Below are 24,763 nucleotides of genomic sequence, written 5' to 3' on the forward strand. Positions count from 1 at the left end.
CAACATACCAATTGAATAACTATGATTAAAGGATACAACCCTGACACACACCTTTCTTGACTTTAAACTGCACAGTATCCCCTCATTCTGTTCCAACAACTGCCTCTTGATCCATGTACAGCTTCCTTATGAGCACAATTAAGTGTTCTGGAATTCCCATCATTTGAAATGTTATCCATAATTTGTTACGATCTATAGTCAAATGCCTTTGCATAGTCAATAAAACACAGGTAAACACCTTTCTGGTATTCTCTGCTTTCAACCAGGATCCATTTGACATTAACAATGATATCCCTAGTTTCACGTCCTCTTCTGAATCCAGCTTGAATTTCTGACAGCTCCTTGTTGATATACTGCCGCAGTTGCTTTTTAATGATCTTCAGCAAAATTTTGCTTGCTTGTGATATTAATGATATTGTTCGATAATTTCCACATTCAGTTGGATCACCTTTCTTGGGAATAGTCACAAGTATGGATCTTTTCCAGTCGGGTGGCCAGGTAGCTGTCTTCCAAATTTCTTGACATAGGCAAGTGAGCACGTACAGCCCTGCATCTATTTATTGAAACATCTCAATTGGTATTCCAATTGCTGGAGACCAGCTTTTCGCCAATGCCTTCAGTGCAGCTTTGACTTCTTCCTTCAGTACCATTGATTCTTGATTATATGGTACCTCCTGAAATGGTTGAATGTCGACCAGTTCTTTTTGGTATAAAAAAATAGTGACTGTATATTCCTGCTGTCTTTTTTTGATGCTTCCTGCATGATTTCATATTTTCTCCATAGACTCTTTCAATATTGCAACTCGAGGCTTGAATTTTTTCTTCAGTTTTTTCAGCTTGAGAAATGCCAAGCATGTTCTTCCCTTTTGGTTTTCTTTCTCCAGATCTTTGCACATGTCATTGTAACACATTACTTTGTCTTCTGGAGTTGCCCTTTGAAACTTTCTGTTCAGCTCTTTTACTTCATTATTTCTTTCTTTCGCTTTAGCTACTTGAAGTTCAAAAGCAAGTTTCAGAGTCTCTTCTGGCACTCCTTTTGGTCTTTTCTTTCTTTCCTGTCTCTTTAATGACTTTTTGCTTTCTTCATGTATGATGTCATTCCACAACTTGTCTGGCTTTCGGTCATTAATTACAGAGTATAGACTAAATATGATGTCAGAAAAGGAGAATTTATTATGGGATAGAGTAATTGAGAAAGTTCACCAAGGAAGTAGGGACTTGAGCTAGTTTCTTCCATGATGGTGGCAGAGAAAAACAAATGGGAGAAAATTTAGAAGGTGGAGCATAAAGGATGGGCAAATTAATAATTAGTACTTTGTGTGTAGCTAAGATGTTAATGAGGTGGGATTAGAGGTGGTTATGTTAATGACTCATGACTCAATCTACAAGATTAGATGTATCTTGAGTCAATCTCTTTTGAGTTATGAAAAGACAGAAGCCAGTAGAGAGACAGGGGACCTCATATCATCAAGAAACAAGAACCAGGATAATAGTGCGTCCTTTGAACCTGGGATCGCTGGGCTGAGAAGCTCCGTGGCCAGGGAAGATTGATGAGGAAGACGTCTCCCAGAGCCAACAGAGAAAGAAAACCTTCCCTTGGAACTGGTGCCCTGATTTTGGGCTTCTAGCTTCCTAGACTGTGAGAGAATACATTTTTCTTTGTTAAAGCCAATCGTTTGTGGTATTTCTATTACAGCACCACTAGATAACTAAGACAAAGACTTTACCTTAAAATGTTATATAGTCTCCTACCTAGAGACATGGAACACTGGTGGCATCATGGTTAAGAGCTTGCCTACTAACCAAAAGGTCAGCAGTACAAATCTACCAGTTGCTCCTTGGAAACCCTATGGGAGCAGTTCCATTCTGTCCTGTTTGGTCTGTAGGGTTGCTATGAGTTGAAATGACTGGATGGCAATGAGTTTGCTTTGTTTGTTTGTTTTACCTAGAGACATTGTTATAAGACTGTGGACATACCCAAATTCCCTTTTTCTTTATCTCTGAAAGCTTGGTGAAGAGCTGGCCCCACTCTTGCTTAAGGTCCAAATAAGAGGTAGGGCTCAGTGTGTGTTTTTTTTCCCTTGTGCCTAAGCAACTGCTGCTAGATTTCTAAGGCTGTAGTTGGTTCACCATCAGGAGGTAGTTCCAGGCCCATCTTAGAGTAACAATTAAGAAACAAAAACAAAAAAACCCATTCCTGTTGAGTTGATTCTGACTCATGTGTTACAGAGTACAACTGATCCATAGAGTTTTCTTGGCTATAATCTTTACAGAAGCAGATCACCAGGCCTTTCTTTTGCAGCACTGCTAGATGGGTTAGAACCACCGACCTTTATGTTAGTAGACAAGTGCAGATCACCTGGTAAAGAGATTAATCCAAGACGACAAATTTAAGAGAATTGAATAATGACCAAACAACACTTAGGCAAAACCAAAAAGGAAAGAACTTAATTCTTCTCACAAAAATTCCACCTTATTCTATGGCAATTGCATCTTGTAATCTTAAGGACACCATGTAGTCCCTAATTTATGTCAGAGGACCTCCTTTTTGCAAATTGAATAATAATGAATAACAGGCAGTTACTGTGATATTGTCAATGTGGGAGTAATATAGTAAATACAATAGTTTAATATTAGTCCTTGTGTGCAGGATGCATCAGATGAAGAAAGACTAAAGAATCAGAAGCAAGTAAAAGACCAGAATATCTGGACCAGAGTGGCAGCAATGGGAATAAAGGAGCAAGCTCAAATATTTCAAAGCAAGAATTAATAGGATATAGTGGCAAGTCAGGTGTAGAAAAGGAAGGAGAAGGAAGGTTAAAAGTTGTCTCTAAGACTGCTAACCTGAGAGAAGAAAAGAATTTATGGTACCATATTTGAAAGAGAACTGCTTTTTTTTTTTTTTTCCTGGGACAGGGGCAGATGCTAACAGCTTTTGAGACATTCAAATGTCCTATGAGCGTTTCAAAATATGAAGTTGACTTCTAATTTTAGAGTAGGGTAACCCAAGCCTGGCTATTTGCCCAAGGAATGCAAAAAGTACAGATTATCAGGCCTCTCCCAGATCTAGGAAAGTCTGGTTAGATATGTTCCTAGGAATCTAAAATTTTAAAAGACTCTCCAGGAGAAGACAAAAATTTTCCTTACAGAATAATTCCACATAATATATGTAAATACACCCCCTCTAAGAGTCAGAGCTTAATCCCTGCACATCCTTTGAGTGTAGACTGAACTAGTGACTTGTTTCCCAAGAATAGAGTATGAAAAGAAAAGAAAAGTAAATTTACAATGGAAAAACATAATAAGCAGTACCTCAACCAAGTGATCAAATTTAGCATCACCAGTGATGGCATGTAGCTATCAAGTACCCCCTGATAAGGTGTGATGAGATGAATACTCACCTCCGTAGCATTCTTTCAAAAAAATCCATGACCCCAGTCAAATCATTAAAAAACTCATATTGAGGCACATTCTACAAAATCCTTGACCAGTACTCCTCAAAATTGTCAGAAAGAACCAAAAGTCATGAACTTGTCACATACCAGGGGAGACTAAGGATCCTGAAACAGAAAAATGACATTAATTGAAAAACTGGTGAAAGCAGAATAAAATGTTGAATTTAGTTGATAGTAATGTACCAGTGTTTTTTTTTTGTTAGTTTGGATAAGTGTACCACTGTAATGTAAGAGGAAACCCTGGTGCCGTAGTGGTTAAGTGCTACGGCTGCTAACCAAAGGGTTGGCAGTTCAAATCCACCAGGCGCTCCTTGGAAATTCTGTGGGGCAGTTCTACTCTGTCTTATAGGGTCGGTATGAGTTGGAATTGATGCCACTGGGTTTGGTTTGGTTTGGGTAATGTAAGATGATAAGGAGCCCTGGTAGCTCAATGATTAAGCACCTGGTAGCTATGTGAAAGGTCAGTGATTCAAACCCATCAGCCTCTCTTTGGGAGAAAAGACTTGACAATTTGCTCCCATAAAGATTACAGCCTAGGAAACCCTACAGGGAAGTTCTACTCTGTCATTTAAGGTCACTTGAGCACAACAGCAACAATGTAAGATGATAGCATTATAGGAAACTGAAATTAGATGAGGGATGTATGAAAATGCTCTTTACTTTGGAAATTTTATGCAAATCTAAAATTATTGACAAAAAAAAAGGTTTATTAATAAAACTAAAGACTCTTCAGGAGATTCTAATGACCAGCTAGTTTGAAGAACCACTTGGTTAGAAAATAGTGCTGGAAATGTAAATCAATCATTTAGCTAATTGTAATTTCAATGCCTAGTGTAGTGTCTGCCACCTAATAAATCCTCAGTAAATATTTTTCAAACAATGAGTCCACTTATGTTTTCTGAGATTGAATGACATTATAAAAAAGAGGCCTGTAGGTAGAGTCATGGAGCTGTGGTGGGACAGTGGTTAAGAGCTCCACTGCTAACCAAAAAGGTCAGCAGTTCAAATCCACCAGCCACTATTTAGAAGCTCTATGGGGCAGTTCTACTGTGTCCTACAGGGTTGCTATGGGTTGGAAATGACTCAATGGCAACAGGTTTGGGTTTTAGTAGGTAGAGTCATGGCAGCACCCATATTTATTACGTAGGAAGCAGAAAAAGAGCCTGGCAGAAGAAAGTGAATAGGGAAGGGTGAGTCAGGAAACCAAGAGCAGGGGTTTTAGATGGAAGACTTGGAAAAGTCAACCATATCAAATGCAGTGTAGTTGGAGAAGGATGAGGTTCAATCAGAGGCCACTGGTGAGTGAGCTAGGAGGAAATCATTGGTGTTCTTGAAAGACTAGAAACAACAGATTGATGGTAACTGAAAAAGCAAAATATGTACACAAAGGTGATTGAGAGGTTAGAAGTTGGATGGAATAGAAAACTTTTTTGGTTTATGATAGCCAACTTCAAATATTTAAAAATCTGTCTCAATAAGGGTTTTCTTTGTATAGTTCAGAGGGCAAAACTTGCCTTCCAGGAAGGCAGCTCTCACCTTCGTTTGAGAAGAATTTCCTCCCAAATAGAGCTTTTACAAAATGGAATCAGCTGCCTTGGGATGTGGTGAGCTTTCATGCATGGTCTGATTGGTACTTATGGGGCCTTTTATAGAGATGATGCCTAGGTGAGGTAGAAGGTGGAATAAATGATCTCCAAGGTTTCATATGTCTAAGAATCTAGAATGATGTTATTGCACTTTGGGATTGCTTTGGAGGTTGGAAGATAGAGTTTCAAACTAAGCGAACAAGCAGAACAAACTAAGCAGGCTTCTCTGGGAAGAACAGAAGACACTGAACACTTGGAGATCTGGGAAGTCAATGGTGAAGCATTTTGAAAAATAGAATTATTTGAGTTTTTTTTTTTTTTCCCCCAAAACTGGATTCAGTGACTGTCCTCATGTTCCTCGTATTGGGATATAGTACCAATCTCATGTTTCCAGCTCAGTTTTTTGCTGTCAAGTCCCTTTAGTCTTTATCTGTATATTAGGATACTAATTATCAAATAGGATCATATGGGAGCCCTGGTGGCATGGTGGTTAAGAGCTACAGCTAACCAAAAGGTCAGCAGTTCGAATCCACCAACCACTCCTTGGAAACCCTGTGGGGCAGCTCTACTCTGCCCTATAGGGTTTCTATGAGTTGGAATCTACTGGGTGGCAATGATTTTTTTTTTTTTTTAGGATCATATTGTGAAGAGAAGGAAAAAAAACCCTGCACAAGTATAACCGATAAATTATATTGACAAAAAGATTCCAAATGCTGTTATTTCAGGAGACACATATGTCTACTTTGCCACCCTGTGATGTCTGTGAGAAAATTTCCTACTCATTTTTAGATAAATGAAAATCATCTTATAATGATGAGAACAGTGATTATAAGTGTCATTTATATGCAAAATCAAATGCCACACAAGAAAAATAAGCTAAACTTTCCATTTATCTTTTTAAAAGCATAATAAAGGAAATACAGCCTTTACTTCTTGCTGATTTCTACTCAATAACATTCACCACTAATAAATACTTATCGAGTGGTTTTCTAAACCAGTTGGATTCACATTTGGGAATCTGCCTTTAACGATGTGGTGAGCAGGCATTACAAAGCTTCAACTGGAAATATGTTGTGTGACTATTTGTTAATGAGTCCTATTTTCATAGGTCACACAAGAAAATCAATTGAATTATTTCACAGTCACACCACACACATCAAGAAGGCCCTTGTTTCCTAATACTGCTTTGTCTAATTCTCCACTCCAGCTGGACAGCTTTACTCATTGTCTCCCAAACATACCAAGTTAATTTCTATGTCATTACCTTTGGTCCCATTCAGTTCCCAACTTCTACTGTAAAACTTTTCTTGTGATTTCTCCAGCTTAACACATTGCTTCTTTATAGAATTCCAGTGGAATTTATTTTCTCTGTACCAGGCACATAGAATATATTGCTTAGCATTTCTTTCTTTATGTATATTTCTGGTCTCTGAAAATGGCTTTGTTGATAAAGATAATAATGGATTAATGTTAAGTTGGATTGGCTTACTCTTACTCATTTTCAGGACCTAAATTCTGGGGATTTTTCAGGCTGAGTAAGCATCTACTCTGAAACCCTATGTTCTTTTCTTTACCATTATTAAAGTTTGATGACTGTTACCTCATGGGTCAGAGGCTCTGTTATCGCTGGATCCAGAGACCAAATCCACTATTCTTCCTCACTTTGTGCTTGCATAATTTCTCATGATAACAAATGGTTCTCTTTTTTTTTTTTTGTTCCTTTGCCTCAACTCTTTGAACTGTCATGGAAATTTAGTGGGCCCAGAACTTTTCATTTAAAGTATTAAGATGTCTTACTGCCTTGTCTGGTCTTATTATAAAGGAGTGGGAATCAAAAAATTAAGTTTTGATAACAGATGATTTCTAAGAAATTACCTCTAGGTTTTATGGGCTTCCCATTGGTGGTACATGGTTAAGAGCTTGGCTGCTAACCAAAAGGTCTGCAGCGTGAATCAACCAGCCACACCTTGGAAATCTTATGGGGCGGTTCTCTGTCCTATAGGGTTGCAATGAGTCGGAATTGACTCGACGACAACGGACTTATTCACTTTAGTCATCCTTGTCACAGATTTAATAACAGTAATGGTTTAAAAAAAAAAAGAATAATTTATTGGCAAAGGGATTATTGTGGGGTTGACAGTCTTCCAATACATGAGTTAGTTTAAGTATGACAGGTTGTTAAATTACTTCCCTGTCTGGGCTTTAAAAATGTAAGATTGTGGACTGCTTTTATGAGTTAAAAAAAAAAATATATTAGTGTTATCCATCATTCTCATCCTTTCTTAAACACTAAGACATTGTTTCTACCACTTGGAATAGAGTTTTCCATCAGAGGAGGAAGGAGTTTGTATTTTACTTACCTGATTTTGAAAGGACGTAAACTATTTGCAAAAGCCCTCTTAACTTTTTTTTTTCTTTCCCTTCTTTCTTCTTACCCTCCTGGTGCTGAAAATTCAGAGGCCTATTTTGTATTTTTATGGAAGGAGCAGTTCCCAAAGCGTTGTGATTGAGACACCTTGGAAAATCCCTTGTTGGCCTGAACATGACTCTCCGTGAGATGTTCTGATGCCTAAAATCCTTACTGTATTGAGGCACAAATATTGTGTACCTCCTAAGAGCCCTTCAACTGCCCCCTTATTCAGCTCCCCACCAGGTTTTCACTGTTTTTGGACTTGGATGAAACACCACCCTCTAGGGCATGAGTTCTGGCTTACTTACTCTGCAAGGCGACAAGTTGAAAAAGTTAGCTCCTATGGGGTAAATTTCGTCCAATGGGAAACAGTAGACAAAAGTGATCAGGAAAGATACATTCTTCCTTGGTTCTTTCTTTTGTGATCTACTTCAAGATGCACTACTTCTATGAACCCTGTAAATGTCCCATGTATGAGTGAACAGGGCTTTTGAGCGTGGATGTTCATGCGGCTCGCTCTAAAGCTGCGCCCAGTGTAATGAAGGCGTAGAATGCACTGCCTGGCCTCTTTTTTTGCTTTATTTTCTTTTTCCTCCTTCTCACAGCCCTGGGCTTGTACCTTTCAAATAAAGTGACAACTCCTTAATCTGTGCTTTAGGTTCTGCTTTCTAGTAGACCCAGGTTGAGACACTTTTGATTTTAGAGTATTTCCTTTGAATACAAAGCAATTTCTCTCCTCACAGGTCTGCTTTGAAAGCAAATATGCTTAGAAGGGAAAGAGTATTAAAGAATTATGCTCTTCTTGGGGGGATGTTAAAGTAGTACGAGGACACTGGCTTATAGGAGAGCAAGAAACAAAAAGGAAAGATAAAAGAGTTTAAAAAAAAAAAGAGAGAGAGAAAGAATATTAACGTCACACTTCATCTACTTGTAGCCACAGGTCCAGTGCTAAACATGGCATGAACAATATTCTTTCCACCCCCTGGCATTTTTTTTTTCCAACTCCAAGTTAGACGTGTCCTCTCTTTAGACTTGGAAAAGACTGTTTGTGTATGGAATGCGTATTCAAGATTCTGTTTTTCTTCTTGACAGTGAAGATTCAAATGGAGGAAATTCCCCAAAAGGCCTACAACTTTTACTCCATCAAGTTGCTTAAAACTTTAAAAAATTTATTAACAACCTTTATTTTTTCAGAATTGGAGATATAGTTTATAAATCACTTGATTGTTAGATATTAACAATCTGAGACCTGACTTTATCTGCTATATTTGTATCATTGAATCACTTAACCAAACAACTGAATCAGTAATCCCAACTGACATAAACAGTTTGCTGAGTCACTGGCAGAGCTGTGCGGAGAAGACAAAGACGCACACACGCCAAGGATGCCATATTTCTATTAATCAACTGAGGCATATTCACTTCCAGTCTCTTAAAAAAAAAAAAAAAAAACACTGGAAAGAAACAGCATGTGAAAAAAACAAAATACAGTTTTATCTCACTAAATACATATATAGAAACACACTGTAGAAATGTAATATGTGTATGAATGAGTTTATATCTTTTGTAGTTTATATCAAAAACATATTTTATGTATAAGCCAACCAAAAAAAAAACCATTGCTGCCGAGTCGATTCTGACTCTAGTGACCCTATAGGACAGAGTAGAGCTGCCTCATAGGATTTCCAAAGAGCGGCTGGTGGATTTGAACTGCCGACCTCTTGGTTATCAGCCGAACTCCGTATAAGGCAAATCACACCATAAATAGAGAAATTTGTCAATATCCCATTTATGACACTGAGAATCTAATTTTTTACCAAAGTAATTAGAATTACTATTCTTGTTTTACTTCAGGACTCTTACAGTTGCTATTTTGTTGAGTACCCACCATTTGCCAGGGATTACCAAGGTTAGTATTTCATAATTTCTTATTTTCCCTTTCTTTAAACATACAGCTAAACTTTTACAACAGCCACATAAGTTAGGCATTATTGGCCTCAGTTTACAATTGGGGCCCTGAAGCCCAATGGCTGACTAATATAATCACAATAACAATTAAAATTAAAAGGCAAATCCAGAATTCAAATCCACCTCCATTTGACTCCAAACCTATCTTTTTCCATTAATTCATGCTATTCTTCTTGAACTTGTATGAAATACCATCCTCTAGGGCATGAGTTCTGGCCTCTAATATAAATAAAATTTCAGGGTTTACCTATAAGATAGTCTTCTAATCTGCTTATATACATAGGTTGATAAATTCTCCTTTGATTTACAGCTGGATTTTCTAAAGAGACATGAAGGGTAGTTCAAATCTTAAAATTAAATTGATATGACAAGAAATCATTGGATTCAGTAGAGAAAAGTAGAAGTTTGCAATGCACCTAAGATGATATCCTAAATCACCTAATGGAGGCAAATGAACATTTTGCGATAATGTTATTTTTTTTTTTTAATAAATGCACTTGGCTCTAAAAGTGGAAAATTCAGCTCAGAGATGAGGCAAATACGACGTACATGACTGTTTAGGTTGCTCACACGTGATCTTTTTAAATAGTTGACGCAGCTGGTGTGCTACTTACCTCAGCATTAGCAGTGACTTTGAGACAGCGGGTCTGTTCCTTGTACCTTCCCTGTGTCCATTTGAATGCTGGTGTTGTTCCCACTGACTTCATTCTCCACGCTGGCTGACGGAGATCATACTTTCAATACATTCTGTAATTTTTAACTGGAAAATCTCAACGTGCATAAAAGTAAATGGAACTTTCACTGCTGACGTAGAATTGGTTTTCTTTACTCTTTTTTTTTTCTTTCACTTTATGAGTGGAATTGTTATTTTAAAAACTAGACCTAGAAATAGAGAATTAATTCCAGTTACTTAGCAAATACAGGAAACCCCGGTGGCATAGTGGTTACGTGCTACGGCTCCTAACCGAAAGGTCAGCAGTTCAAATCCACCAGGCGCTCCTTGGAAACTCAATGGGACAGCTCTACTTTGTCTTATAGGGTTGCTATGAGTCAGAATCGACTTGACGGCCTTGGGTTTGGTGTTGGTTTTTAGCAAATACAACTAACTTAGTACTATTTTATTTTGTTTTTATTGCCTTACTGCATCTGAGAAATTCTGCAGGGAGGTATGAATCATAGGTTGAATGGATGAATCAGGAAATAAAGAGATTGTGAAAGATTTGAATGGTAGGTGAAATATAGCACACTAACATTTAAAAGGGCCTAATGTAAACACCATTTGGTTAGGTTAAAAAAAAAGAAAAAAAAGCAAAAATTAAATAAGGCAGAACAATTATAACAAAAAAAGAAAAACAAACCCATAAATATATTGCTCTTCAACAGTACAAAACTTTCCTTTTATTATAAGCAGAATAAAATCTAGCATTTAATATGACAGTCAAAAGGGGCTGATATGTTAGAAGGCTGCATTACGAGAAATATGGTGACAACTATGTGGGGTTTCAGAGCTCCTCTATTTTGTGTTTGAAGACCATGTGGGATGGAATTTTATTTCCATCTTCATTGAGGGGAGAATGACAAGGCTGATGAGGAGGAGTCTTGATGATGTCAGCTGAAATATGGTCCAAGGAACCAGGAGAAGAGAAATCCGTTCAGGGAGACTTGATAACTAGCTACCAATATATAAGAATCTCCCAGGTGAGAGATTAGAGTAAAACTACAGGAAGGCGAAAACCAGCTCAACATAAATATTTATAGAACTTATAGAAGTATTATTAGAAATATTTAGTAATCTTTTTGAATGAAAAAAATTTGAATGAAAAGTTCTTACTAATTATGAAATATAAGATAATTGGAGACTTTGGGGAATGGAAATATTATATTTTCTACCTCTAAGTGCCATGTTTTCTTTCATTTTTCCTGAAGTACAATCCTTGCTTTCCCTGATAAAGATGGCTATTGTTAATAATGCATGTTCCTTTAAAAAAATCTTTATGTATTATTTTATTTAATGTTCATGAACTAGGTAATGAGATGGGCAAGGGACCTATGATACTAGTTCCTCTTGAGGAAAAAAGTCAGGAAAGTTTGTTAACTAGCTCAAGGTCACATAATGAGTTAGTGACTGAGTCTAGTGATCTTTCTACAAGGTAATGGTACTTGAAGTAGTTTTTTTAAGAAGTCAAGATTGGAGCCTTAATAAAACACAGATAAACATCATTCCAGTATTCTCTGCTTTCAGCCAGGATCCATCTAACATCAGCAATGATATCCCTGATTCCACATCCTCTTCTGAATCCAGCCTGAATTTCTGGAGGTTCCCTGTCAGTATACTGCTGCAGCCACTTTTGAATGATCTTCAGCAAAATCCTACTTCCATGTGTTATTAATGATATTGTTCGATAATTTCTGAATTCGGTTGGATCGCCTTTCTTGGGAATAGGCATAAATATGGATCTTGTCCAGTTGGTTGGCCAGGTAGTTGTCTTCCAAATTTCTTGGCATAGACGAGTGAGCACTTCCAGTACTGCATCCGTTTGTTGAAACATCTCAATTGGAATTTTGTCAATTCTTGGAGCCTTGCTTTTTGCCAATGCCTTCAGTGCAGCTTGGACTTCTTCCTTCAGTACATTGGTTCTTGTTCATATGCCACCTCCTGAAATGGTTGAATGTCCACCAATTCTTTTTGGTATAGCGACTCTATGTATTTCTTCCATCTTCTTTTGATGCTTCCTGTGCCATTTAATATTTTCCCCATAAAATCCATCAGTATTGCCACTCAAGGCTTGAATTTTTCTATCAGTTCTTTCAGCTTGAGAAATACTAACCATGTTCTTCCCTTTTGGTTTTGTATCTCCAGGTCTTTGAGGATTTCATTATAATACTTTACTTTGTCTTCTCTAGCCGTACTTTGAAATCTTCTGTTCAGCTCTTTTACTTCATGATTTCTTCCTTTTGTTTTAGCTACTAAATGTTCAAGATCAAGTTTCAGAGTCTCTTCTGACATCCATTTTGGTCCTCTCTTTCTTTCCTGTCTTTTTAATGACCTTTTGCTTTTTTCGTGTAAGAAGTCCTTGATGTCATTCCACAACTCATCTGGCCTTCAGTCATTAGTGTTCAACATGTCAAATCTATTTTTGAGATGGTCTCTAAATTCAGGTGGGATATACTCAGGGTTGTACTTTGGCTCTCGTTGACTCATTCTAATTTTCTTTAGCTTCTACTTGAACTTGCTTATGAGCAATTGATGGTCTGTTCTGCAGTTTGTCTCTGGCCTTTTTCTGACTGATGATATTGAGCTTTTCCATGGTCTCTTTGCACAGATGTAGTTGATTCGATTCCTGTGTATTCCATCTGGCGAGGTCCACGTGTACAGTTGCCGTTTATGCTTTTGAAAGAAGGTATTTGCAATGAACAAGTTATTGGTCTTGCAGAATTCCATGATTCAACATCTGGCATCATTTCTATCACCAAGGACGCATTTTCCAAATACTGGTCCTTCTTCTTTGTTTCCGACTTTTACATTCCAATATCCAGTAATTATCAGTGCTTCCTGATTGCATGTTTGATCAATTTTAGGTTGCAGAATTTGGTAAAAATCTTCAGTTTCTCCCTCTTTGATCTTAGTGGTTTGTTTGTAGTTGCTGTCTATTCAGTTCCAATTGTTAGCGACCCCATGTGTGCAGAGTAAAATTGGTTCGTAGGGTTTTCAAGGCTGTGACCTTTCAGAAACAGATCACCAGGCCTTTCTTCTTAGGTGCTCCTGGATGGAGTCAACCCACCAACCTTGCAATTAGTAGTCAATCTCTTAACCATTTGCACCCCCCACTGCCCCACCCCAACTCCAGATGACCCATAACCCCTTGCTGTCGAGTCAATTCCAACTCATAGTGACTCTATAGGACAGAGTAGAATTGCCCCACAGGCTTTCTAAGGCTGTATATCTTTACGTAAGCAGACTGTCACATCTTTCTCCTGCGGAGTGTCTCATGTGGTGGAACTGCTGATGACCTTCCTGTTAGCACCTAGCACTTAATTACTCTGCCACCAGGTCTCCTTATATAACATCGAAAAACAACAACAACAACAAAAAACAAACCCATTGCTGTCAAGTTGATTCTGATTCACAGAGACCCTATAGGGCAGAGTAGAATTGTCCTATAGGGTTTCTAAGGAGTGGCTGGTGGATTTAACTGCCAACCTGTTGATTAGCAGGTGTAGCTCTTAACCACTGCAACACCATGGTCGTCTCACATTCAAAATGTCCACAACTGAGTTTATCTCTCTCTGCCCAACCTGGTTTTCTTCATGTGTACCTTATATCTTTGTGATTGGTATTCGCCTCCATATTACTAAGTAGTCTGCTTATAATGCTATTTCTTGGCTTGTCAGGTTTAGACTTTACCTACTGAGTTTCTCTCCTCCCACCATTCCAGTATAGTTAACTACAGGGATGATACTCAAAACATTTGATCGCGGACACTGATTAATGAGAACCAGTTTCTCCAGACTGGTTTACGAAGGCTAATTATTGGCCCTGATTTTATGACAACTTTTTGTTAAATTATCAGTATTTACATTATTATAACTATCTAAATATCGTCTACTGCCAAACCAAGTAATATACTATGTGATGCCCTCTTGCTTATGCAATTTTTTATTTTCTAGAAGTTATTGATCCTTTAAAAAAAATTATTCATCATTAAAAACTCATCATAAACCTTACCTTCTCTGTGAAGTCTTTGTCATTAGGCAGAGTTGATTCTCCATCCTCTGTGTTGCTCCTGTGTTACCTCTGTTGTTGTGCTTACTACGCTGCATATTAAAGGCCTGTGTGTCTGTCTTCCTTACCACGTTAGTGATACTGTTATCTTGGAACCTTTGATTTCTTGCACCAGTGCCAAACACATAATGCTTAATAAATATTTGATGAATTATGAATGGAACAGGAGCGTTCCTTCTCTTTGAAGCAGTCTTTAGCATTTAGTGGATGGATTTGTGAGTATTTCTCTGATTTTTAAGACACTTCAAACAAATCAAAAACTCAAATGCCTGTCATGGTACAGGCATTTAAACAAGTGCGTGAAGTGAGCCTGATGGTGTCTGTGGCATTTGAAAGAGTCACTTGCTACTTAACTCCAGCCATTTGCTGCTAAAAGGAGCTCCAGACCTATGTTACTCTTTCCAAAAAAAAAAAAAAAATAAGGGAGCAGAAAATCCAGGTTTAATGTGAACTGTCTTGTTTGAATTTTTAAAGCTGTGCAGACCAAGAAAATGTTTCTTCATCCAGCTGGATTGACTCATAGGCCACCACTTTATGATCTGAAGATGGTTGGAGTGGGGAGTGGGAAGAGCACCAACACCTCTCCAGTTCCATCTGCTTGGCGCTGGTTTAGCTGAGGATGCCTCCTGCTCCCCAGGGGTTCTGCCTCCACCTCTGAGGATTGTGGCCCCTTTCCATCAACTGATACGAGCATGTGGCGTGAACATCAGTAGAAGGGAGTCTGGGGCACAGGCCTCAACCTTTCAGAATGTTCAGAGCCCCAGTCAGGGTTTTAAGGGAATTAAGACTCCCTCTTCTAGCTGGGGAGTCCCTGGGTGGTGCAAATGGTTAATACTGCTTACCAAAACATTGGTAGTTCGAGTCCACCCAGAGAAGCCTTGGAAGAAAGGTCTTTCACTCTACTTCCAAAAGATCACAGCTGTTGAAAACCTTATGGAGGACAGTTCTACTCTGAAACACATGGGGTTGCCATGAGTCAGAATTGAATCAACAGCAAATAACAGCTGGAGAGTCTCTGGGTAGTGCAAACAACTCACAGACTTGGCTGCTAAATGAAAAGCTGAAGGTTCAAGTCCACACAGAGATACCTCAGAAGAAAGGCCTGACAATCTGCTTCTGAAAAATCAACCACTGAAAACCCTGTGGATCACAATTTTCACTCTGACACACATAGGGTTGCTGTGAGTCGAAGAGAGATCTCCTGATTGTGCCCAGTGAAGAAAACCCATAAGCGGGATTTTAGAAATTAATTAAACCTCTTTTACTATTTTCCACAAGAAATTGCTATTGGAATTTTTTAGTTTTAAGGATTTTGTTGTTGTTGTTATATTGAGTCATTGTTTATTTCAAGATTTGTCGAATACCCATTATGTTCTGTATTAGGTAACAGGATCAAAAGATAAGTAGTCTAGGTGATTGCTTGCTTCTGGTTTGTTCTAAGTATGAAGGGAGGGGGCAGGTGTTTAGGGAAAAAAAAAATCACTCCTTTTTTTTCTTATTGTCTCTCTCTCTCTCTCTGTGTATATATATGGTGTGTGTGTGTGTATATATGTAGCCCTGGTGGCTCAGTGGTTAAAATCTCATCTGCTAACCAAAAGATGGGCAGTTCGAATCCACCAGCCGCTCCTCGGAAGCCCTATGGGGCAGTTCTACTCTGTCCTATAGGGTCACTACGAGTTGGAATCAACTTGATGGCAATGAGTCACTGGTATATATATAAATACTCATTGTAGAAAAACTAGAAAGTGCAAATAAGCAAAAATAAGGAAAAGGTCTATTTCTAATCAATGCAAGCAACCGTCAAGCTATTTACCTACATTTTTGACCGGAGCCATGATGTTTTCAATCACTTCATATGCATGTGAAAGTTGGGTAATGAATAAAGACAACCAAAGAAGAATTGATGTATTTGAATTGTGGCGTTTGTGAAGAATATTGAATATATCATGGACTGCCAGAAAAATGAACATATTTGTTTTGGAAAAAGTACAGCCAGAATGCTCCTTAAAAGCAAGGATGGCGAGATTTTGCCTCGCCTACTTTGGACATGTTATCAGGAGGGATCAGTCCCTGGAGAAGGACATCTTGCTTGGTAGAGGGTCAGCAAAAAAGGGGAAGACCCTCAATGAGATGGATTGACACAGTGGCTGCAACAGTGGGCTTAAACATAGCAATGATTGTGAGGATGATGCAGGACCGGGCAGCATTTCATTCCGTCGTACATAGGATCACTATGAGTTGGAACCAACTTGACGGCACCTAACAACAAACAAATCTATCTGGATAGTTTTATATACATATCACACAAGCGCGCACGCACACACAACACACATGCCACAAAAAATTACTATCTTATAGCCTGCTTCTCTTATTTAAGAATGTATTGTGATATTCTGTTAGTGTTTCATCATCTTTTATTTATGGCTGTACCACCCACTCCTCACTTATCAACGTGGTTAGGTTCCAAAGACTAGGTCGTTATGTGAGTATCAACATTACAACAAAATGGAAGATGATCACATCAGATCACAAAATGTTACGTGGGACACATATGTCCTCTGGACTCTACAGGCAGAAAATGTAGATGGGTGTGGTATGTCCCATGTGACATGAAAGGGTTACTGGCAGATGTTAATGTACAGAATAGTCAGTAGATTTTTTACTATTGTCATAAATGCAAAATGTTGGTTAATGAGATAGTCAATAAGTGAGGAGTAGATATATAGCATTACATTGCCTGATGATTAAAAAAAAAAAAAACTGCTATCAAGTTGGTTCCAACCCACAGTGACCCTATAGGGCAAAGTAGAGCTGCCCCATAGGTTTCCAAGGCTGTAATCTTCACGAAAACAAACTGCCACATCTTTCTCCCGCAGAGCAGCTGGTGGGTTTGAAGTGCCGACCTTTTGGGTAGCAGCCCAGAACTTAACCACTGGGATACCAGGGCCCCTCCACGTGATGATGGTTAAATGTATTTAATCAGCCCTCTATGGTTAGATACTTAGGTAATTTCTAATTTTTTATAATCCATGCCGTATTGAGCATTTTTGTAGTTAAATCTTTTCATGTATTCTGAATTATTTCCTTTGGGAAAATTACTAGAAATGTAATTTCTGAATTGAAGTGTTTGTACTTTTTTTTTTAGTGTCTTGCTTTTTTTAATAGTGCTAAATTGTTCTCCAGAAAAGTATTACTTATTTACCCACCACCAGTGGATTTGAGCATCCATTTCTCTTCACTGTTCCAACACTGGTGGCATTTCTTTGTTTTTTAAAAAAAAAATTCTAATTTGATAGACAGAAAAGTGTCTGTCTTTGGAAAACATTTTTGACCTTTGAACTTGCTAGATACCTATTGTTTTCTGGTACAGTACTATCGCTTTGAGTTACTGTTAATTGGTTAGATGATTGCCTGCCTTAGTAGCTTTGGAGCAACTTTAAGACAGAGCGTATCTTATTTTCACCTGTGTGTCCTTGGATGCTCATGGATGCTCACAGAACTGAACTGGATTGGAGAACACATGTAGTTTTGGAAGCATTGGCTGGATGTGTAAATTTCAATACAACCAATAGACAAGTTATGCTGTTCCTGCCTATTTTGTAATAATGAGTCATTTATGTTGAGCATTGATTACATGCCAGGCACTGTCTTAAGTATTTTGCATACTTATCTGGATGAATCCTTACAGCAACACTGAAGTAGAACCTATAATTTGCTCCACTTTGCTGATGAGTCGCTATGAGTAGGAATCGACTCGTCGGCAATGGGTTTGGTTTTTTTGGTTTTGCTGATGAGTAAATGGAGATTGTAAAGTGGCAAAAACAGGTCTGGAACTCTGGACTAGCTAACCTCAATGCAATGTTATGTTGCCTCACTCTGCCCCATCTCAGAACTGTTGTTGTTTTTAGGTGCCTTCAGTCTATTTTTGACTCATAATGACCGCAAGTGACAGAGTAGAACTGCCGCATAGGGCTTTCTAGGCTATAATCTTTACAGGAACAGATAGCCACATCTTTCTCCTGTGGAGTTGCTGGGTGAGTTTGAACTGGCCACCTTTCAGTTAGCAGCCCGGCACTTAACCATTGAGCCACCAGGGCTCCTTTCGCCTCAGAGCTAGCTAATCTCAAAGTCATGTCGCCTTGCCTTACCTCGCCCTGCCCTGCCCCACCTCGCCTCTTCTTTCCTTTTCCTTCCTTTCCCATTTTTTTTCTTTTTTAACTTTTTATTATAGACATTTTCAAACATAAAAAGTAGAGAGAATAGCATAATGAACTTGAGGTGTACGTACCACCCAGCTTCAACTGTTATCAACACCAGGCCAAACTTGTTTCATCTAGACCTTTCCTTCACTGTATTGAACCTCCATTCCATTGTTGGACTATTTTAAAGTAAATATCAGATACCTTGATTTCATCACTAAGTATCTCAATATTCATCTCTAAGAGATCTGAATTCTGTTTTATAACCTAGTCCACAATATCATTACCAGATTTTAAAATATCTACAAAAATTCCTTAATATCTCCTAATGCCCAATCAGTGTCAAATTTCTCAATTATCTCATAAGTGACTTTTTGCAGCTGGTATGTTTGAATCAGGATTCACAAAAGGACCACACATTTAATTCTAAACCATTCTAACCACACACAGTATTCCTCTCCTCCACCTCCCCATTTAGACGTGTCCCTCTCAGAGACTGAAATGCTTATCTGGAGAAACCAGCAATTTTAAAATAATTCCCACTGATCTAATATCTAGTTCTTATGTGCCCAGAAGGAGATATATTCAGTCTTCAATGCCTGGGAAACACTGAGTCTGTGTGGAATGAAGAAGGTACATTGGCATGTGTATTCGTCATCCATTCTCTCTGGAAATTCACCAGTGTATATATCCAATGACTAAGAACTCAGTCCTACTTCATACTCTGCTTTTATGACAAGGCTTCACCACAAGCTACGGCCAGCTCTCCTTATTTAAGATGCATGTTGTTGTTAACTGCCATTGAGTTGAGCCCAACTCATGGCAACCTCACATAGAACAGAGCAAAACACTGCCCAGTCCAGTGGCATTCCCAAGATCTATTGTGGATTGGTCCACTGCAATCCATACAGTTTTCACTGGCTGATTTTCAGAAGTAGTTTGCCAGGTCTTTCTTCCTAAACCCATCTTAGTCTAGAGCTCTGCTGAAACCTGTTCAGCATCATAGCAATATACAAGCTTCCACTGATCGATAGGTAGTGGCTGCATATGAGATGTATTGGCCGGCAATCAAACCCTAGTCTCCCACATGAAAGGCAAAAATTCTACCACTGAACCAGTTAGATGTAAATGATGCTGGCTTGAGAATTTTGTCTTTAGCGCTGAGCTGAAAAAATGATGAGAACGTGCCGGCCTATTTACCCCTCACTTGTTGTGGGAGAATGACTTGAAAATGGGTCATGCGTTTGACAGAATTTCTCATTAGGCAAATTCTCATGTTTGTTTTTGGTTCTGTTTTGGACTCAAAGGTCTAGTGATCCTCCACTGTGTTGTAGCAGATGGGAACTCAACCAGAAGTCCTGAAACTGAAAACCTTCTCTGTGGAGATCCTGGAAAAAACTGTGCAGGTAATGCTTAACAAGCAATACATTTATATTTTATCAGTTTATTAAACTACAGAAAATCCATTTCCCTGAGTTTTAATCTTTTGATAATATTAGTAATCATAAAACTAGGTAATATTCTGAGTACTTCCAGTGTATCAGGCACTGTGTAAAGTACATACAATAATATATGGACTAGGTAATTTTTTTTTTTTACTTTATTTCAAGGGGAGGAAGGTGAAGATTAGAAAAGTGACAAAACTCATCAAAGAGCACACAGTTGGTAAATGGCAAATCTGGGACTGAAACTCTTGTCTTTCTGGTTCTGGTGTTTCCACTCCTCACCACGACACTATTTTGGGTATAACTGTTATGGGCTCCAGATTCTAGCATGTGATAGCTGGGACTGGATTCATGGGAAGTTGGCATAGTCTATCAAATTTTAATTATTTTTCTCTATTCCATAACTAAAAAGGGAAGAAGAAAGTCACAGTTTTATATATATTACCTTGGAGATGCTTGAGTTAGTATTTTCAAAGTTACTAGTCTAAGGCAGGAGTTGGCCTTAGTTAAAGGTTGAATAGTAAATATTTTAGGCTTTGTGGGCCGTGCAGTCTTTGTCACAGCTAGTCAACTCTGCCATTATAGTTCAAAATGGCGCAAAACCAGGCAGTGGGGAAGATTTGGCCTATGGACCATAATTTGCTGACCCCTTGTCTAAGGTCATGTCTGTCCTACATAGACTGTATAGTCTTCTACCAGGGTTGTTTCCAATTAAAAAAACAAAAAACAAAACATAGGCCAATTTAAAGCGGGGTGGAGTAGAGAAGAACATCCTGTATTCTCTGGAAACTTCTCTGAGCTGCACTGTGGGAGTATGGTGATTCCATGTTAAGTGCTCTTTTCTTAGCATCCTGGAGAAGTTGTAACTGAGCCAGGAACATGCTGGGCAAATCATCTTGATGTGAGTCATCAGTTCCAGCCCAGTCTTCCTCCTTCTTCTTTCATGCTAGTGGCTAATCTGGAGGTGCTTATAGGCTGTGAAACCCAGTGGTGACTTAGGCCATGCTTGTGTGGGCCTAGCCACCAATGTAGGGAGGAGAACAAGGCCAACTTTATGTATTCATGTGTTTTTTTCAGTCTGATTTTAAATGTCTTAAATGATAGCCTTTTTCATATTGCCCTTGGGAGATTATTCCACCATTCAATAATTGACAGTGTTCAAAAATCTTTCTCATCATCCTAAATGTATTTTCTAATTTTTTGCATGCTACAGATTAATGTTGTTTTTATATTTCTCTCCAATGGCTTTTGATGAAAGAGCAGTCTAATGAAATCCCTAAACAGAACAATTCTTAGCCTCCCACTCCAAGCCATTTTGATATCTCAGCACCTTTCTGCTTCTAGCATCAACATTTTCTTTTTCAAAGACTCTGCCCTCAGGATGAAGACCTTCCAATCTTCATGTTCCTCACAGTTACTCTCAGCGATGTGTTGTCTCTTGCCCTGTCCCAGTGTGCCACATGCATAGTCAGCCATTGTTTAATGGCAATGTCCAAGAGAGTGAAAAGACTCTAGAATATAAAGCATATCTTAAATTTTTTTTTAATTAGAAGAAACTACAGAATGTGATGTATAGCTTCAATATTTGATTTTTTTTTTTTTTTGCGTAATTAACATATTTTTTAGGCTTTCACATTCATCTCCAGTTCCATTCTGGATGACCTCTGAGGAAGTAATGTTATTTTTGTTCATTCAGTCAAATCTGTAATTTTCTATGAATTTTGCCCAAAGAATTCCTCTCAAAGAATTTTCCTTAGTCATACCTTCTTTTCTCGGACATGGCCCAGGGATGAGGCCCAAATAACTCATTTTTGGTATGTTTTGTGCTATATGTAGAAAGCCAGATCTATTAATCTCTTGTTCTTTTTTTCTCCCATCACTATTATTTCACTCTCATTTAATACTGCAAGTCTATGTTTCTAAACTTTATGGGTATTTTGGTAAAATAATTTAATAAAATTATTATTACATTTAAAAGACAACTATAATAATGATTTGGTGGAGGATCAGAGTTTGTTTAAATACCAAAATAGTAATTTGTTTTTGAATTTTTCTATATAATATATATTTTTTAATTTTTGCAAATGGGCTTGAAAATATCGTCATTTTTTTTTCTGTTTGAGAAATATTATCTGGAGATGGAGAGAAAACAGACTTAAATGTAACTACACTTTGGACAATACTGAAGAATCAAGTGAGAAGCCAGAAATACAGACCAAAAATATTTAATTGTTTCTTTGGTTTACTCTTCATTCCTACTGGCCTATTTAGAAAAAAAAAAAAAAAATTCCAAAGATGGTCAAAATCCACTGATTTTGAAAATGCTATGGAAGTTTTATTTTTATTTGGTAAAATTTCTTTGGACTTCCAATTGTTTATGGTATTAAGAACAGCATTAAATCTGTCTTGGAAGAAGTACAGCCAGAATGCTCCTTTGAAGTGAGGACAGCAAGACTTTGTCTTATGTACTTTGGACATGTTATCAGTAGAGACAAGTCCCTGGAGAAGGACATCATGTTTGGCAAAGTAGAGGGTCAATGAAAAAGAGGAAGGCCCTCCAGGAGATGGATTGACACAGCGGCTGCAGCAATATGTTCAACGTAGCAGTGATTGTGAGGACGGGGCAGAACTGGGGAGTGCTGTTGCGCATAAGGTTGATGTAAGTTGGAAGGCGCTCATTGGCACCTAACAACAACAATCCATAGCATTATTCATGTTACCATTATCCCTTCACCACTAGCAGGCTAAAATAATTGAATTGTTTTAAAACCCCAGCTGAAAGCAATAGATGAACTATATTAAATATATTTAAACTTGACTTTTTTTTAGAATCTAAGCTACACGGGCCTACTCATATATGATGGTCACATTATAATTAATTGACCTTTTTAAATAAGCTTCCTTTCTCTCTTTTCCTCCCTCTGTTTCTTCTTTTACTTTTCTTCCTCCCTCTATCCTTCCTTTGATGTTTTATTTCATTACATTTTTATGCTTTGGAGCATAGCGTCATGAATAATAACTACTCTTTTAATCAAAATAATAACATCCATCATTTATAGAGTTCCTGCTATGTACCAAGTACGTTGCATTTTGCATATATCAATTAATTCAATTAATCCTGTGGGGTGTCCCCATTATCCCCTTTTTCAGATGAAGAAATTGAGTCACAAAGAAATTAAGTGATTTGCTTATAGTCACACAGTAAGCAGAGTTGCCTGACATAAATTCAGAGATACCGAACCCAGAACGTGTGTTGTTAATTGCCACGCTAAACTGCTTAGTAACAGGTGGGAATTTGAAATGTCAAACATGTGAAGGAAACCCTGAAAAAAAACAGTGCTTGCAAGAAAAACCCAAATAAGGAAAATAGGTTCTGGAAAGCGAATTAATGTGGACCAGGAACAGATCATCAGCACTGGTTGCTGTAAGACCTTGAAAATTTCACTTAAGCAGTCAAAGACTTAGTTTGGAACCTGCAAAATGAAGAAATGAATTGAATGACCTCTAGGTGGTCTTCCTGTTTCTAAATGCTTCTTTGATTTTATTTTCAAATAGCCCCAAACTCTAAGCATTTCCTTTTTAGTTTGCCATATTCTGTCTTGAGTGAGGCATTCATTCATTCTAGCAATACTTACGAGCACTTACTATGCATCAGGTCCTGTTCCAGTTGCCAACGATGCAGCAATGAAGAAAATGGTCACAAATGAGGTCCGAGAGGTAATGGGTACAGGCCATGTCGTGTAGAGCCTTGCCAAAGGTTATAAGGGCTTTGACTGTTACTCTGAGGGAGTTTGACAAAATCGCTCTGACTTCTGTGTGCAGACTAGATGGTAAGGGGGGATGAACAGAATCAGAGAGACCTGTTAGAAGTTGTTGCCACGGAGACTACTTCCAGCCAAGAGATAATGTTGAGTTTAGACCAGGATAGTAGTGACAGACCACCCATCTGTCAGTTTGTCATACTGTGGTGGCTTGGGTGTTGCTGTGATGGCAGAAGCTATACCACCAGTATTTCAGATATAAGCAGGGTCACCCATGGTGGACAGGTTTCAGTGGAGCTTCCAGACTAAGACAAACTAGAAAGAAGGACCTGGCAATCTGTTTCTGAAAATCAGCCATTGAAACCATAGGATCACAACAGAATATTATCTGCAATAGTGCTGGGAAACTAGGTTAGAAGGCACTAAAAATAAACAGTGACCACACAGTGAACTTGAGCACATCAACAATTGTGGAGCTGGTGCATGACTGGGTAATGTTTTGTTCTGTTGTATGAGGGGTCACCAGGAGTCTGAGCCAACTCGACTGTAACTAAAACAAAGTAGTGGTAGTGGGTGATTCTGCATGTGATTTGGATATAGCCAGTTAGGATCTGATGATGGATTGGATGTGCAGTAAGAAGAAAAAAAGTCAAGATGACTCCAAGATTGTTGGCCTGAGGAACAGGAAGAAGAATGGAGATACCATTTACTGAGATGGGGAAAGAACAGATTTGAGAAGAAAAGAAAACCATGTGTTGTATTTTGGAAGTGTTAAGTTGAAATGCCAGGTAGACATGCACGTGGAAATTTTAGCTGGACAGTTGGTATTGAGGAAGAGATCTGGAATGGAAACATAAATTTGGGAATTGTTGCCATAAAGATGTGCTTAAAGCCGGGAGACTTGATGGACTCACTGGGTGGGGGCAGGGGGGTGGGTGAGGGGGAGAGTATGTAGGAAACAGAAGAGACGAGAGCGCGTTAAGCCCTGATGACTGCAAAATTTAGAGGTATGGGGAGATGAGGAAGAACCAGCAAAGGAGAATAAACAAAGGAGACAGCACACACTTATATAGCATACACTGTGGAAAAACAAAATAGAAGTTTTCTTCCTCTCCAATTCTTTGTTTGCCTCCCAACCGGAATAATTAAACATACA

The 24,763-nt window shown here is 38.3% G+C and overlaps 1 protein-coding gene across 4 annotated transcripts in view; it reads left to right on the forward strand.

The window, feature by feature from the left end:
- BTC (betacellulin) overlaps nt 1-24,763 on the forward strand; it is a 58,558-nt gene that overhangs the window by 15,105 nt on the left and 18,690 nt on the right. For all 4 annotated transcript variants that reach the window (XM_049887095.1, XM_049887094.1, XM_049887098.1 and 1 more), the window contains exon 2: nt 19,709-19,807. In XM_049887095.1, the coding sequence (XP_049743052.1) occupies nt 19,709-19,807 (99 nt within the window). The remainder of the gene's footprint in view (nt 1-19,708; nt 19,808-24,763) is intronic.

Source organism: Elephas maximus, chromosome 5 (assembly GCF_024166365.1).
Source record: "Elephas maximus indicus isolate mEleMax1 chromosome 5, mEleMax1 primary haplotype, whole genome shotgun sequence".
NCBI classification, from domain to species: Eukaryota; Metazoa; Chordata; class Mammalia; order Proboscidea; family Elephantidae; genus Elephas; species Elephas maximus.